Here is a 17,949-nt window from a genome sequence, read left to right as displayed (position 1 = left end):
CTTTTTCAATGCCTCAATTTCGAGTAATCCTACTGCATCTTTTCAGTATCAACAAGACGATGTGGAACAACATCAAGGAGAACTTCGAAGAGGTGATCGTGTTCGTCATGCTCCTACATGCGGTACTGGAGGTCATTTAGGTGACGATGACGTTGGTGGTGGTGGTGGTCGTGGTCGTGGTCGTGCTCGTGGTCGTGATAATTAGTCCAAATTCCAATTAATTTGCAATTTTTTGTATTGTATTGTAAAAAAATAATATTAAATATATTGCACGATTTTTCCTCAAAATCTTTTGTTTTCTATTTACTTCTAATTTTTGTTTTGTTGATAAACAAGTAAAATAGAAACTTAATATATATAATAATAAAAAAAACTAAAACCCTTAAAAACCCTAAAAATACAAAATGTCAAAAAAAAAAAATTTGTTGTAGTGTGTTTATATTAATTAATATAATTTTTGTATAATTTTTTTCAATAATTTCTTTAAAAAAAAAAAACCCTAAACCCTAACCCTCAAAACCCCATCTAACCCTTAACCCTCAAAACCCTCCTAACCCTTAACCCTCAAAACCCTTATAACCCTTCCAAAAACCTTCAAAAACGAAAATGAAAAAAAAAAAAAAAACAAACTCAGGACGCTAATATGTGGATGGCGCGTCCTTCATTAGGACACTAATGTGGGGATGGCGCGTCCTTCATTGGGACACCAGTCTCTGGATGGCACGTCCCACTCACAGAAAAGGACCAGGGTATTTCGGTTAATTTTTCCCCAGGTAGGATGTTTTGGTGTATTTGACTAATGACAGGTGCACTTTGAAAAAAAATTCCAATATTCATTCATTCATTTCATGCCTTGCCTCTCAACTCTGTTCTCCTCTCCATCATAAACTTTCTTTCTAAAAACCGGATATAAAATTTTCTCCACTCTATTTATTTTCTTTCATTTTAATTGTTACTTACAGCTTCAATCATGTATAGATCATAAAATATGTTAATAATGTTATTTCTATAATAATTTGAACATTTTCAGTTTGTATATGATAATTGAAATGAATTAATATTGAGTATATATGTCTGGGAAATTATGCAGGAGGAGAGGGAGTTATAACTAGAACTATAAGGAGTGGTATATATGCCAGGGAATAAATACAACGGTGATTCAAATCATATACCAGGTCGTGTAGAGAGGTTATTAAGAGAGAGTTAAGGAAAAGTGGAAATAGAGGAATTCAATCCAACAATGAACAGTTGTTGGGTGATGAATATTTGGAGCAGGAGGATCACAATGTTGAGAAGGTATCATCATCATCATCATCATCAATTATTATTTTTTTAACGATAAATATATTATTATTAATAACCAGGTCGTTGCATAAAACGAACAGATACCCGTAAAAGATGGAAATAGAGTTGGGAGGCAAGAAAATGATGATCATGGAAAATATAGACAGAGACTTTTGGTTGTGGCAAACAGGTTGCCCGTGTCGGCAATAAGGAAAGGTGAAGATTCTTGGTCTTTGGAGATCAGTGCAGGTGGCCTAGTTAGTGCTCTCTTAGGTATGTACCTACCTTCTCTCATGCTCTTTTTTAGTCCTGTATGTAGCTCAGCAGAGATATTTTTATGGCAAATTAATGCTAAATTAGTCTCACATTTTCATGAGTCCAAACACAATCTCTAATTTGTTCCTTGTATAAAACTTTTAGGACTAATTTGATTTGATACTACATTTGTACATTCGTCCTGAAACATAGGATATTAAGAAAGTCGGTTATGATATTAAATTGACAATTAATGTTGATTTTATAATTTATCTTTTAAAAAAAGAATTGGTTGATGTTTTACACTAAAATATTTATTATATATTACTGAAAAAGAAAATGTAAATACTATCAAAAAAAAATAAAAAATGTAAATTAATTAGTAGGTTAGTAAAAATATAATTAATGCAGATGAAAATTTAAAATGGGTCTACTAAAGGTTAGCGGTGTATTAGTACAGTAATTTGTTTTCTATTTGACTTTTATTCATGTGTAATTATCCTATATCTAGAACTTCGACCCGTGCTAATTAGCCTAGTATTAACAAAAAAATATAATAATTATAACATTAAAAATTAGTTCAACAATAAATTTAGAAAAATGTTCATACAACTAAAATTATGGTATATTACGAAATACTTCTTTATAGGATAGTACATTAGAAGTCTTATTAGTATTCTCCCCTTCTTCGTCGATAATCAACATCAACAAAAACATATTTCATGAAAAAACATATAGTAATCAATTTTTATACATATGATATGACTATAGCATGATATATTTCATGAAATGAAAAACATCTAACAATCGATTGTTGCTTTGTCAAATCCCTTTCTTGCTCTCTCGCTCAATTGATTGTTGCTTTGTCAATCATATATTTTATTGAGGGTAAAAAGGTAAATTAGTTTCAAAATCCCTCCTCTCCCATTGTGAACCAAACATATATTTAATTAAAATCGTTCACCTCCCCTTCCCTCCCCTCTTTTGAACCAAACATATATTTAATTAAAACATTTCCCCTCCCTTCCCTCCCTTCCCCTCCCCTCTATTAAAATCCCTCCCCTCCCCTTCTTTTTTCTGAACCAAACAGACCCTAAATGTTAACTTTCGGCAGCAACGGAAAACATCCTTAACAATTAAGTTCAAATTACAAGAAGAGCAGTGCTATTTGGTACGAAGGAACACAACAAGAAAGGCAAGAACGCATGGTCAGTCACGTGTTGTATTAAGTACCAACTCACTCATCTTCACGTGTAGTGCTCTGAGCCTTGTAACCAAGCCTCTGATCAATCCAACACTCCATCCCCTTGCTCAAATTACTGAACTTTCTTCTAAAGTAACTTTCACAATATCAGTACAACAAATTGCATCTTTGTTATTCATGTATTTATAAGTTCTATAAGATATTTGATTGTGGGCAATTGCATCTCTATGAATCAATTTCATCAACAATATAGACATAAACAATCCAAAAATGGAAGTTTTCTCTGCATCTACAAAAAAACACAAATGGAAGTTTTCTCTGCATCTACAAATCGAATACTTCGATTCTTTCACCATCGTGGTTCCATAGATCCAGTTAGTATCTTAGCCATCAAAACTTCTTCAGGTATCAATTCCACTGATCAAAAACCTCCGCAGGAAGAATCAAAACCTGTCCGCAACTGGAAATCAGACAATATTTTATTCGGCATCAGATGTGACAAAGAGATTGAGGGAGACGGTGATGCTCCTCAGAGTGCATCCTTTTCCCCAATTTCTTTTTTGGATTTTTTGTAAGAAGAAAACAAAAATTAGAGAAAAAAAAAACTGAGATGGGCCACGTCATTCGCGTGTTTTTTTTTATATAATTAAGCCATATATATTTATAACTTTTAATTTTAAACTTTTAATTCATATATATTAAAAAAAATAAAAAATTTCTTTAATTTTATGAATTATTGGTTTATAATCAACCCATAATTTTTTTTTTCTAAGCCCAAAATATTTCAAACTAAGCTCAAAAAATCAGATTTTTTTAAGCCCGAAAAAATTAAAATACAGATTTTTTTTAAGAATATAATCGTCAAAAATCTGTTTTTTATAATTATTTTGAAAATAAATAAATTTTGTTAAATAAAAGAATAATTAAATATTAATGGGTGGTTGACGGTGGTCGGCCGCCGGAGCGCTGCCGCTAATCACCGTGCCGATCGTCGGAAGTCTGTCATCGGTTGCCGGAAAATCACCGCCAACCGTCGTACACATAGGAGCTCCGCCGCGCCGGCCGCCGGTGGTCCGGCGTTGACCGCCTCGTTGACCAACTCCCTCCACACCTTATTAATTAATTATTTATTAAATTATATAATTAATTGAATTTTGAAAATTGGTTTTTTTTTAACAAAAAACTATTGGGCTTTTTTCTTATTGGGCCTCAATTTAGAAACCACCAATTATAAAGAAATGGTGTTTTTTCTCCCGACCCCGTGTTTCTTTTATACCTCTGAATTTCCAATTTTGACCTTGCAAAAAACTTCGGTTTATAGAAACCGAAATTTAATCTGAATTTGTACTAAAAAAAATTCGGTTTATGCGAACCGAAGTTTTTTGCAAAGGCAAAATTGGAATATTGGGGGTATAAAAGAATCATTGGGGGGTCGGGAGAGAAAACATCTAAAGAAATGGATATGCTTTATAATTGGTTTTTTTTGTATTGGATTGGTGTGATTTTTTTCTAAAATGGATTTGGTTATTAATTTTGGATATAGTTTGGTTAATGATGTGGTTAAAGATACTTGGATTTTTTGCACACCCCTACCTGCAGTGGAAACTGCACTGGAGAGAATCAAGTTCCCTTCTTAGAGGGAGCAATGAAGAGTGGATATGGTTGAGGGCTAGGTACTTGTAGTGCTTATGTAGAAGAATTATGGGGCGTTCTAGAAGGATTAAAACTAGATAAAATGCATGGTCTTTATGAGCTGATGGATCGGTTCATTAGCCTTGGGGCTTCGACAGATCAGGCGTAAAAAAACTGAAAAATTTCTTCCATACCCTTACAATTATACTCCTACCCCCACAACTGAAAAATTTGTAACTTCATTTTGGTCTGGGAGTGATGTTTACCTGAACACATTTTTTTACACACATTTTTTTTTACCTGAACACTTGAGGCTAAATGATAATAATAAAGGGGGTAAAATGGAAATGTTGAGTTACTTGTAGGGGTGAAATGTTAAATGTAGGGGTAGGGAAAAAAAATTCAAAAAAAGTTGCCCAAATGCAATTTGGCCTTTTTACCCAAGTCCATGTTGCCCGTATGAAAATTCTGCTGGACCGGGATACCCCATTGGATTTCGGGCCGACTCATTATAAAAAAAAATTGTCATTATAAAAATAATATCAATAAAAACATAAAAAAATTATCATATACTTGAATTATTATAAAAAATATAGTTAAAACTTAAATGTGTAAGCTTATTAAAATGTATTATATTGACCTGAAACTTTAAAAAAATTAACTTTATAATTTATTAATTTGATTCTTTTTTTTTTGGAATCAAATGAGGGTTTAATTGATATTTAGTACTGATGGAAAAATTATTTACACTTGCATATAATCATATCTGAATAAAATTGATAATTATGAGATACTAATACATCAAAGTGACAAAAAAATTTGATAAACAGAAGATTTTTTTTGTTTGAAAAGGATCGGACCGGCCGATTAGTCCACATGGCCCATATGGGGTCGGGCTGGGTTCATTAATGCATAGCCCAATAATAATTAAACCGGGCCAATTTGACCTATTAATATATTCTAACACACCGAATCGGACCGACCTATTTGACAGCGCTACCCTAAACATGGTAGTAAAGAGAATAAAAGAGTGAGTGAGAATGTCCTTTTTAAAGCATAACCGTTGGTGACTGTATTACTTTTTGTTGGTGCATACCGTGTGTATATTGAGTCAAAAATAATGTAAAAGTTTTTTTGACAAAAAAATAAAATAAAAGTTTATAACTTTTGAAAAGGAAAAAAAGATGGAACAAATTCCCTTCAAGTAATTGGGCACAAGAGAAAAGAATCTGTTCGTGACGATATATAGAATGTCTCCAAGTGCTACTTTCTTTCATTCTTTGTTATCTTTTTGTTGATGCTTTCCTTTGCCTCACTAACACACAAGTAAGTTTCTAGGCCAAAGAAGCATCATCACCTTTGTATATTCCTGGTTAGTTTTACTAATTCCTCTCTCTATTGTTGTAGATCAATTTTATGTTTTCTTGTTTTGATTGAATTAAGTAGAATTTTGAATCATATGATGGTAACACAATTTGTCCATAGATATGGAAGAAGTGCTTGTTGCTTTTATGTTGTTGCACTCTTGTTTTCTTTGCTTTTAGATTTTGGTTGTGATCTTGTTTTGATTTCAATGCTTTGATTTGACTGAGTTGATTAATTTTAGAGTAGATAACAATATGAATTTTGTTTGGTTGCTAAAACTTTTAAGCGAAAAGATTAAGCAATTATATCACAAAGATTAAACGGCTCCAACTTATTTGCTTAAATTTAATCATTCTATAGATACTCTAGAATTTATCTATGATTTTTTTTTTGAGAGTAAGAAAATTTTTTTTTGAAGAAGGAGAGTAAGAAAATTTATCTATGATACCTAGTACATGTTTTCTAGAGTGATTTATATGACCATTAAACACTCAATACTGTATATTAAAACACCATATAAAAATGTAACCAACAAAAAAAAACCATATAAAAAATGTACACCACTTATAAATATTTGATGAGAATGTGATTGAAAGAGATAGTAATTGAAAAAACTAAACCGTGTATATGGGAGTATATCGTCTTCCGTGAGAAATTTTTGCTTTCACATACAGTCAAATCTCGACCTTTAAAAAAATAAGAGACAAATTTTAAAATAAAAATATTGAAAAATGATATGCTTGAGTGGTGGATGTTACAACTAGAGATAATTCAGTGAAATCTCCGATGGTGACAATCCGATTACTCGTGTATATATACCGTATTGGACAATATTTTTGTTTTTTGAGGCAACTTTTTACTTTTAATCATCTATTAATATTTTTGTTAACATTGGTGTTTTCTGTTGACATATTAGAGCATTCATAATGAAGATCCTCATTTTTTAGTACTTAACTGGACTCAACGTGTACACATCACTCATTTATAATTTTTTAATAATAGTAGCTAATAAGTACTCAATCCCTCCAACCCAACATCTCTTAGAGCATCCACAATGGAGAACTCTAATTTTGAGTACTTAATTGGGTCCCACGTGGACACATCACTTATTTATTATTTTTTAATAATAGTACCTAATAGGTACTCAACTCCTCCAACCTAGCACTTCTTAAAAAAAATTCTAAATGGGTCCATCAATAATTTCACATTAATTTAAAAATGTGTGAGTCCCATAAAAAGAATATTTTAATCTAAAGTAAGGTGGGTCCAAGAGGAGAGAGAGGGTTCTTATATGAGAAGTGGTACCTAATAGGTACTCAAAGGTGTTTTGCTCCAATGGTAGTACCTAATAAGTACCATGAGTACCTAATAGGTACTACACCATTGGAGATGGTCTTAAAAAGTTCTAAATAGACTCTACCAATAACACATCTCATTAATAACTATACATCATTATAAACGAGACCCCACAAAAATAAAATAGGTACTAATACTTATTGTAGAACCAGTACCTATTAGGTACTCAAATGGATATTGCTCCAATGGTAATACCTAATAAGTATCATGAGTACCTAATAAGTACTACACCATTGGAGATGGTCTGCTATAGTTACACACGGTTTTGTGGCAACGAGGAAATTCTTTGCATGATTTATGATGTCATTCCACTTGTCAAACATAAAATAGCCTTTTCAGAATTTGATGTGTTGGAAAGGAATAAAAAAAGAAATTGTGTTGCAAATATTTTTGTTTTACTGAAAATAGTTTATCTTATTCGTAATAATATCATAAATACATGTAAGAATATTAATAAAATTATGAAAACGAGCTAGTGATGTAGCCGCCTTGACAATGAGCAATTTCATTTGATGACATAAGTAATTACTATATTTTTTTTTATAAACATCATCATCAGCCTTTATTTCCAGAATGCATTATGCATAGTCCTTTCAAATCAAACAATTTTCATCAATCCTCAGTACCGAAAATAAAAGATATGATATGAATTATGATGCCCCAAATAATGTCATTGGTCACTAGGTAATTTGGGTTGGGCTACGTGTCTGACATGGGCCCATAACTTTTGTGGCCACAACTCTTATTGAAAATGCTCTTAGAATTTTTGTATTTTATTTTTTATTGTTACATATTACCGTATATGTCAAAGTTCTAGTATTCTTTCTCTCATTCTCCCTCATTAATGAAAAAAAAAAAAAACATCAATTGAACGCCACATGCTGGATGGCGCGTTCAACTCAGAAGGGAAAAGTAAGGTATTTTGGAAAAAAAATTCTCAGGTAGGGTATTTTGGTGATGTTTTGTGGGTACAGGGGTATTTCAAAAAAAATTCTAATATTTGTGGAACACTTCAACTTTATTCACCGGGAATCTACATCCCTATTTTTATTGGTATTGGTATAGTGCACATGGTCATAGAAGGAATAGATTGACAGCAAGAAAATTTGCCTGTTGACTGTTATAGTAATGCATTTCTTATTTTCTTATGTTTTCAAAGCAATTTCTGACACTTTTCACGGGAGACAACCCACTCCCCACAAGAAGTCTCATCCTTCTTTGCTTTTTCTTCTCTAGATCTAGAATACTACTAGTAGTGACCTACTCCACTCAAAGTCACACACATTTCTTCCTCTAACACCAAAATTTGCCATTGTGGATCTCAGATCATACACACTTAAGAAGATGGGAGTACTTTCCAATAAGATTGATAGGAAACAATTGAAACCAGGAGATCAGATCTACTCTTGGAGGCAGGCTTACCTCTATGCACATCATGGTCATCTCTTCTTTCTTCTATTCATCTTTAATGTCACACATTTCTGCTAATTTATATATTCATACCCTTATGTCATGTCTTAACTTATCCTATGCTTTCAGTTTATAAGTATGATATTATTGATGTTAATGTCATGTTTGTGTTCTGCTAAGATAACAGGAATATATGTTGGTGAGGGAATGGTAATCCACTTCACAACTGGAAGAGGACAACAAAATGGAACACCAGCTATTTTCGACGGTCTTTTTACAAGTTCAGCTCCCTCTTTTGATACCGACATTCCATGCCTCAGATGCGGTGATTGCCGTGAAATAAGGACCAATGGTGTCATCTCATCTTGCTTAGATTGTTTTCTTTCTGGAGGTGAACTATACCTCTTTGAGTATGGTGTCAATATAATTCAATTTCTAGCCCAAGCTAGAGGAGGCACCTGCACCCTTGCTTCTTCAGATCCGACGGATGAAGTCCTTTCCCGCACTTTTTATCTTCTTGAAAATGGATTTGGTGACTACCATTTCTTCAAGAATAACTGTGAGGATTTTGCAATTTATTGCAAAACAGGTCTCCTTGTAACCCCAAACATCAGTGTAGCCGGCGGAAGTGGCCAAGCAGCAACTTACTCGGCGGCTGTCAATTCCATAGCTGCTTTTTCACGTCGATTTGTAACATCAAAATTTACCTCAAGTTTTTATGGTATGACATTGGTTAGCTGTGGAACGTACTGCTATAAAAGATTGGTTTCTGATATTGGATTTCGCAATGGGGTAACTAAAGTTCCTCTGGAAAAAATACCAGAGATGGCCAAGGCAGAAAACTAGTGTGGTTGCACAAAAACTCTTCTGTTGAATGTCTATGTTTGAAAGTGTCATTTGCAGCTAAAGTTTCCAGTAACAGTTTGTGTGCTTAACAAACCAATTAGCTTGTTTGTAAGCAATTTTAAGAGGTTTTTCAAAAGCCATTTTAGTACAATGCAAGTAAAGCTTGTTTTGGTGGACTTTTTTTATGGACAAGCAATTTTTCTTTTTGTGTTCAAATATCAGTCATGCTATTGCCAGATTATTGTATCTTTAATCCTGAGTTTAAAATGCCTTTGCTGAATATTGAGGTTGTGTACAAAATATGGATTTGTTTGCATTTTCTGATACTCTGTCGTTAAGGATAACAATAGTCCTCCATATCTTACAAAGAGATTGAAGTGTAGGTGTCTTTCTCATATGCATGAATGCAACTTAGGTTCATGTGTTTCATGATTGAGAGGCTTAGAATCAGAGTTTGACAAATGGAAAATTATCTTTCATTTGGAGAAACAGGTTCTCAGAAATGACAATGAACATATGGACACTTATGAAACCTGTTGCTATTAAAATACAATCATCAATAGCTTTTGGCAACCAAATAGAGTTGCTTCTTCAAGTTGATACAGAAAATGTGTGTTTGTGTGATAACAAAGAATGTAGAGTATTAATGTGTTTAGATTTTGCCTCATCTTTTCTTAAACTAAATATATCTAATTAAGATTGGCAGCATCTCAAAACACATGCCACATGAGGTGCATTTCGAAGAAATAATATCGAAATGACATAAACTTGCGTAAGCATTTGAGTGAACTTGTAAAAACAACCGACAACTTATACGAAAACATATTAACCACACTATTTATTTATAAAAATACTTTATACATAAACACTTACTATCGTTCATGTCAAAGATGACGATCATGGAACATTAGTAAACTGTAAACCGCATTTGAAATGTGACTGTGAACAGGGTCCAAGCCATTCTATTCCTAAGGTAAGAAGAGAAGAGATATAGAACGAGACAAAGCCAATCAAATTTGAAATAAACACAGAACATAAAAACTATTGTCAACCATTTTTACTTGATTGTATTGTGCTATACCTAACCGGAATGTAACATCATACAAACCTGTTTTGCCTACAAACTTACATAAACATACAAAAGGAAATATGCAAGACCATTACAAGGCACACTAAGAATACCTTCACACGAATGACATCCAACCTGTCCAAGCATCAATTCCATTAAAACGGAAAAAGTTCTGGTCCACCACCAGGCTTCTTCACAAATACTTGATTGTATTCAGGTCTTGATGTCTGCAGTTAATGCAAAACAGCCATTAAAACTCACTGCCAAAACCACAATTACAAGATAAACAGGACAGGGACTAGGGGATGGAGGTTTAGATGAGAACATGTGAAATGTTGCCAAAATTTACAATTAATCAAAACCAAGTTACTAATCATATATAGATTGAAACATGAAACACTCAGAGCCAATATGCCCATCTACATGGCATCGAGACTTCAAATTGAACCATTGAAGGTGCGTCTAGTCTCTGAAACAGTCTCGTATCCGATGTCCATTTTTGTGTTAATGTTTCATAGACGGTGTTTGTAATTGACATGATTATATCCCAATTTGAAATAGATTCTCTAATTCGGAGATTTGGTGACTTTGGTAAAACTAATTTGCCATTTGTTTAGCACACCTAACATAAGAATATTAGGAGGTCGAATCCATTTGATTTCCATTCACATAATTAAGCATTTTGAACCGAAATAGAATGAAACTTCGTGTACCGAGGAGTGTATACATATAGAATCTATGAAGCACTGACACAAACACGAAAACCAGACACAACACTGACACACCGACATCGATAATAATTTTAAAATGACATATTTGAATGTATTCACATGTGTCGGTGCCATGTCTGACTCTGTTGGACACCAGACACATCTTTGATCAGAGTATAGCATACAAGATATATAAGAAATACAATTAAGTTATTCGTTCACAAGAAATCCACTTATAGAACCTATAAAGCACCGACACAGACACGTAAACCAGACACAACACTAATACGTCGACGTCGATAATAATTTAAAATTGACATAATTGAATGTATTCACATGTGTTGGTCATGGTAGTCAATCCCGGGCGATCCCAGTGGGATCCCGGTGGAGCAGAGCGGAGCGGAGCTCTGCCAGGACGGGATGGAGCGGCGCAGCTAAGCTTCTCGGTGGGATCCCAGCAGGTTCCCAGTGGACCGGAGCGGAGCGGGTCCTGAGTTGCCATCCCGGGTTAGGACTGAGATTTTGTTTTCATGGGTTTTAAAGGCCATTTTTGAAATCTCACTCATTTTAGTAAGGGTAAAATTGATTTTTTACCTTTAAAACTGTTACTTACTCCTAACTAAACCCTAGCCACAATTCATTCTTTCTCTCACGCTATGGTACTATCTTCTCTCACTCTCAAGATCCAAACTTCTTCAACCTTCATCTGTTGTTTCTTCTTCAACCTTCATCTGTTGTTTCTTCTTCAACCTCGGATGATTAGACTTAGACTTTGATGATAAACTCGAGTTTTAATTTTTAGTTACTTTATTAATCTAAGTGTTGGAGACTTGACTTTTGCTTATTTATTTTGCTTGACTTTTGTTGGTAATTTTTAAGAAGGTGTTGTAGACTTGAGATTTGTGTTTTTAATTTTTAATTTATGAATGTTTTATGGATTTTGAGATGTTTGTTTAATTTTACATTAATTATATGTTTATAGTATTATTTATGTAATTTATAAATAAATAAAAAATAATAGCGGCATCCCGGCCATCCCGCTCCCGGGATGCCGCTATCCCAGTTTTGGGGCTGGCCGCTCCGGGATCCGGGATTAACTACTATGGTGTTGGTGCCAACTGCCATTTCTGTTACACCGTCGGACACCAGACACGTCTTCGATCAGAGTATAGCACACAAGATCTATAAGAAATACAATTAAGATATTCATTCACAAGAAATCCACTTATACTTCCTAAGCTTACAATAACAAGGTCAAAATTTCAGCCTAATTTCTCAAACATAACCAAAAACATGAAATAACAAACATGGTGCCCATATAAAAAAGAACAAAAATTTGAACAAAGGGTGTAAATGGGTGATGAAAAATCAGAAAAAGGAAGAAGCTTATAAAAAAAGAAAAGAACTTACGATGTCTTTGAAGAGAATATAAGCGATGAAGAAGAACAGAAAGAAGAGGATCTCAAACTCAGCTTGTCTAACAAAGGCGAACACCGAATTAACAATCCGAGTCAATGTCGACTCGTTCCGAGTCTCGACTCGCCTGGCCATCGTTGATCTTTCTCACCTCCAAAATCTGACTGAACAAACTCTTCTCTTTTTGTCTTTCTTCCTTCTTAAAGCAAATCTAAATTACATATTTAGTTTTTGTTTATTCTTATTCTTATTTCACATAATAAAATTGGTTATTTTTATAAGAAATTTTAACTAATTTTCAAATGTTTAAAAAGTTAAATTTTATTTATGTCCTTATTTATTATGATAAAGAATTTAAAAATAAATAAGTTAGTTAAATAAATAGTAATTAAAAATAGCAAATTGAGATTTATCAAGTTTGTGCTATGATCAGTTTTGCATATATCACATATAAGCATAAAGTGTTTTAAGTAACTTTGTGCCTATCTTATTTGTGTTTTAAAGCCCAATGTAATCCTAAGCTGAATTCCGTTAAGTCCACTATCAAGGTATTTAAAAATGAATAAAACAATCAAAAGATTGAGGATACAATATATAATATATATCGACAATTGAGGATAATAACAAGATTCCGCGTTTAGTAAAAAAAAAAAACACTAGTTTCTTCAATTACTCTCTCCGTTCCTTTTATTTGTCGTTTAAAATAAATAAATAAATTAAGAAAGTGTATTTTTATATCTTATCTTCCTGTTATACCCTTATTTTAATTCACTAATAATTTTTTTAAAAATTAATATGTTATGTATCAAAGAATTTTTTTTTAAAAAAAACTTTAGTTTTTCAAATATATATTAAATCTTTTATGATTTCAACAACTACTCCTAAATATTTGAAATTTATATGGGGTATAATAGACAAAATATAATCTTAAATTATCAAAACAATAAGTAATTTGAAACAAATATTTTTTTGGCTTTAATGCAGTTTTGATCCCCCTATTTTGAAAAACCTGAACTTTTGATCCCCTATTTTAAAACTCAGCACTTTTGATCCCCCTATTTTAGTTTTTTGTTAGTTTTAGTCCCCCACCTCAATTTGGTCAAACTTTTGCTAATGTGTCATGCTCACTGATGACGTGGCATTGTACATGTGGACAACTTGCTATGATGATGTCAGAAAAATTGGTGACACACAATATTTGACCTATAGAGATGCATGTTTTGCAATGGGATTCCTTAAAAATGATCGTGTTTACATCACTGCAATCAAAGAAGCAAAAGATTGGGGCTCGGGACACTATCTAAGGAAATTGTTTGTCCACATGTACAATGCCACGTCATCAGTGAGCATGGAGGAGCAAACTAGAGTTAAACTCCAGTTTGGAGTACCACCAAACCGACCGAGTTAAACTCCAGTTTGGAATCAAACAAACTAGATTGCGCCCAGCAGAAAACATGTCAAAATATCACAAGCAAACTAGGCGTGGAGGAGCAAAAGATAGATGGGATGTTGAATATGAAAGTTTTATCGACGATTGGAATAATCGTCACACTAAGGTGATAACTGGCACACATGCAAATAAACTTCCAAATTCTTATTTTGAGTGGTATTATAATACCTTCAATCCGTTCTTCTTCAAACCCCCACCCACACTAAACAATCCATCTACCTCAACCCGTGAATTTACCCCTGACCCTGACCAAACACCCATGCAAACCACAACACAAAATCAATCAGCTCCATACCTAGATTATACCCCTCCCCAATTCCCAATCTATGACCATCAAACCTACATCTCACCACCAACAACAAATTTCTACGACCAACAAAACTTCTACCCATCTAATGACCCAAATTTCCACACACCAGCCCAACAAAATTTCTACACACCGGCCCAACAAATTTTCCACAACAACCTATACACTTCACCCCAACACAATACCTACGACACTCAAAACTCTGTGGGTTCGTCATGGATTAATGAGTTGATTACTCCTGATGATCCTAATAATCCTAATATTTTTGACAACCTTTCTGGTGTGCCATTTACCTCCTTGTTCAACGACACATCTACATCAAACTTTTTCAATGCCTCAATTTCGAGTAATCCTACTGCATCTTTTCAGTATCAACAAGACGATGTGGAACAACATCAAGGAGAACTTCGAAGAGGTGATCGTGTTCGTCATGCTCCTACATGCGGTACTGGAGGTCATTTAGGTGACGATGACGTTGGTGGTGGTGGTGGTCGTGGTCGTGCTCGTGGTCGTGATAATTAGTCCAAATTCCAATTAATTTGCAATTTTTTGTATTGTATTGTAAAAAAATAATATTAAATATATTGCACGATTTTTCCTCAAAATCTTTTGTTTTCTATTTACTTCTAATTTTTGTTTTGTTGATAAACAAGTAAAATAGAAACTTAATATATATAATAATAAAAAAAACTAAAACCCTTAAAAACCCTAAAAATACAAAATGTCAAAAAAAAAAAATTTGTTGTAGTGTGTTTATATTAATTAATATAATTTTTGTATAATTTTTTTCAATAATTTCTTTAAAAAAAAAAAACCCTAAACCCTAACCCTCAAAACCCCATCTAACCCTTAACCCTCAAAACCCTCCTAACCCTTAACCCTCAAAACCCTTATAACCCTTCCAAAAACCTTCAAAAACGAAAATGAAAAAAAAAAAAAAAACAAACTCAGGACGCTAATATGTGGATGGCGCGTCCTTCATTAGGACACTAATGTGGGGATGGCGCGTCCTTCATTGGGACACCAGTCTCTGGATGGCGCGTCCCACTCACAGAAAAGGACCAGGGCATTTCGGTTAATTTTTCCCCAGGTAGGATGTTTTGGTGTATTTGACTAATGACAGGTGCACTTTGAAAAAAAATTCCAATATTCATTCATTCATTTCATGCCTTGCCTCTCAACTCTGTTCTCCTCTCCATCATAAACTTTCTTTCTAAAAACCGGATATAAAATTTTCTCCACTCTATTTATTTTCTTTCATTTTAATTGTTACTTACAGCTTCAATCATGTATAGATCATAAAATATGTTAATAATGTTATTTCTATAATAATTTGAACATTTTCAGTTTGTATATGATAATTGAAATGAATTAATATTGAGTATATATGTCTGGGAAATTATGCAGGAGGAGAGGGAGTTATAACTAGAACTATAAGGAGTGGTATATATGCCAGGGAATAAATACAACGGTGATTCAAATCATATACCAGGTCGTGTAGAGAGGTTATTAAGAGAGAGTTAAGGAAAAGTGGAAATAGAGGAATTCAATCCAACAATGAACAGTTGTTGGGTGATGAATATTTGGAGCAGGAGGATCACAATGTTGAGAAGGTATCATCATCATCATCATCATCAATTATTATTTTTTTAACGATAAATATATTATTATTAATAACCAGGTCGTTGCATAAAACGAACAGATACCCGTAAAAGATGGAAATAGAGTTGGGAGGCAAGAAAATGATGATCATGGAAAATATAGACAGAGACTTTTGGTTGTGGCAAACAGGTTGCCCGTGTCGGCAATAAGGAAAGGTGAAGATTCTTGGTCTTTGGAGATCAGTGCAGGTGGCCTAGTTAGTGCTCTCTTAGGTATGTACCTACCTTCTCTCATGCTCTTTTTTAGTCCTGTATGTAGCTCAGCAGAGATATTTTTATGGCAAATTAATGCTAAATTAGTCTCACATTTTCATGAGTCCAAACACAATCTCTAATTTGTTCCTTGTATAAAACTTTTAGGACTAATTTGATTTGATACTACATTTGTACATTCGTCCTGAAACATAGGATATTAAGAAAGTCGGTTATGATATTAAATTGACAATTAATGTTGATTTTATAATTTATCTTTTAAAAAAAGAATTGGTTGATGTTTTACACTAAAATATTTATTATATATTACTGAAAAAGAAAATGTAAATACTATCAAAAAAAAATAAAAAATGTAAATTAATTAGTAGGTTAGTAAAAATATAATTAATGCAGATGAAAATTTAAAATGGGTCTACTAAAGGTTAGCGGTGTATTAGTACAGTAATTTGTTTTCTATTTGACTTTTATTCATGTGTAATTATCCTATATCTAGAACTTCGACCCGTGCTAATTAGCCTAGTATTAACAAAAAAATATAATAATTATAACATTAAAAATTAGTTCAACAATAAATTTAGAAAAATGTTCATACAACTAAAATTATGGTATATTACGAAATACTTCTTTATAGGATAGTACATTAGAAGTCTTATTAGTATTCTCCCCTTCTTCGTCGATAATCAACATCAACAAAAACATATTTCATGAAAAAACATATAGTAATCAATTTTTATACATATGATATGACTATAGCATGATATATTTCATGAAATGAAAAACATCTAACAATCGATTGCTGCTTTGTCAAATCCCTTTCTTGCTCTCTCGCTCAATTGATTGTTGCTTTGTCAATCATATATTTTATTGAGGGTAAAAAGGTAAATTAGTTTCAAAATCCCTCCTCTCCCATTGTGAACCAAACATATATTTAATTAAAATCGTTCACCTCCCCTTCCCTCCCCTCTTTTGAACCAAACATATATTTAATTAAAACATTTCCCCTCCCTTCCCTCCCTTCCCCTCCCCTCTATTAAAATCCCTCCCCTCCCCTTCTTTTTTCTGAACCAAACAGACCCTAAATGTTAACTTTCGGCAGCAACGGAAAACATCCTTAACAATTAAGTTCAAATTACAAGAAGAGCAGTGCTATTTGGTACGAAGGAACACAACAAGAAAGGCAAGAACGCATGGTCAGTCACGTGTTGTATTAAGTACCAACTCACTCATCTTCACGTGTAGTGCTCTGAGCCTTGTAACCAAGCCTCTGATCAATCCAACACTCCATCCCCTTGCTCAAATTACTGAACTTTCTTCTAAAGTAACTTTCACAATATCAGTACAACAAATTGCATCTTTGTTATTCATGTATTTATAAGTTCTATAAGATATTTGATTGTGGGCAATTGCATCTCTATGAATCAATTTCATCAACAATATAGACATAAACAATCCAAAAATGGAAGTTTTCTCTGCATCTACAAAAAAACACAAATGGAAGTTTTCTCTGCATCTACAAATCGAATACTTCGATTCTTTCACCATCGTGGTTCCATAGATCCAGTTAGTATCTTAGCCATCAAAACTTCTTCAGGTATCAATTCCACTGATCAAAAACCTCCGCAGGAAGAATCAAAACCTGTCCGCAACTGGAAATCAGACAATATTTTATTCGGCATCAGATGTGACAAAGAGATTGAGGGAGACGGTGATGCTCCTCAGAGTGCATCCTTTTCCCCAATTTCTTTTTTGGATTTTTTGTAAGAAGAAAACA

The 17,949-nt window shown here is 33.3% G+C and overlaps 1 protein-coding gene and 1 long non-coding RNA gene across 4 annotated transcripts; both read left to right on the top strand.

Moving 5' to 3' along the window:
- The first annotated feature begins 1,098 nt into the window (after window positions 1–1,098).
- LOC123913737 (protein LEAD-SENSITIVE 1-like) lies at window positions 1,099–9,591 on the top strand. Of its 3 annotated transcripts, XM_045964578.1 has the most exons (4): window positions 1,099–1,296; window positions 1,386–1,557; window positions 8,422–8,534; window positions 8,694–9,591. In XM_045964578.1, the coding sequence occupies exons 3-4, from the start codon at window positions 8,441–8,443 to the stop codon at window positions 9,350–9,352; spliced, it is 753 nt and encodes a 250-aa protein (XP_045820534.1). In that variant the 5' UTR covers window positions 1,099–1,296; window positions 1,386–1,557; window positions 8,422–8,440; the 3' UTR covers window positions 9,353–9,591. The 3 variants fall into 3 exon arrangements, with proteins under 3 accessions (XP_045820534.1, XP_045820533.1, XP_045820532.1); XM_045964577.1 differs by lacking the exons at window positions 1,099–1,296; window positions 1,386–1,557 and adding an exon at window positions 5,611–5,747; XM_045964576.1 differs by lacking the exons at window positions 1,099–1,296; window positions 1,386–1,557 and having other exon boundaries at window positions 8,136–8,534.
- LOC123913740 lies at window positions 5,370–16,440 on the top strand. Its single transcript, XR_006811698.1, has 3 exons — window positions 5,370–5,701; window positions 15,715–15,917; window positions 16,007–16,440. It is a non-coding gene; the product is annotated as an uncharacterized LOC123913740 (long non-coding RNA).
- Window positions 16,441–17,949: the final 1,509 nt, after the last annotated feature.

This window comes from Trifolium pratense, linkage group LG3, assembly GCF_020283565.1.
Source record: "Trifolium pratense cultivar HEN17-A07 linkage group LG3, ARS_RC_1.1, whole genome shotgun sequence".
NCBI lineage: Eukaryota > Viridiplantae > Streptophyta > Magnoliopsida > Fabales > Fabaceae > Trifolium > Trifolium pratense.
Note: the sequence above shows the minus strand (reverse complement) of the source record. Positions and strands in the feature narration are given on the sequence as shown.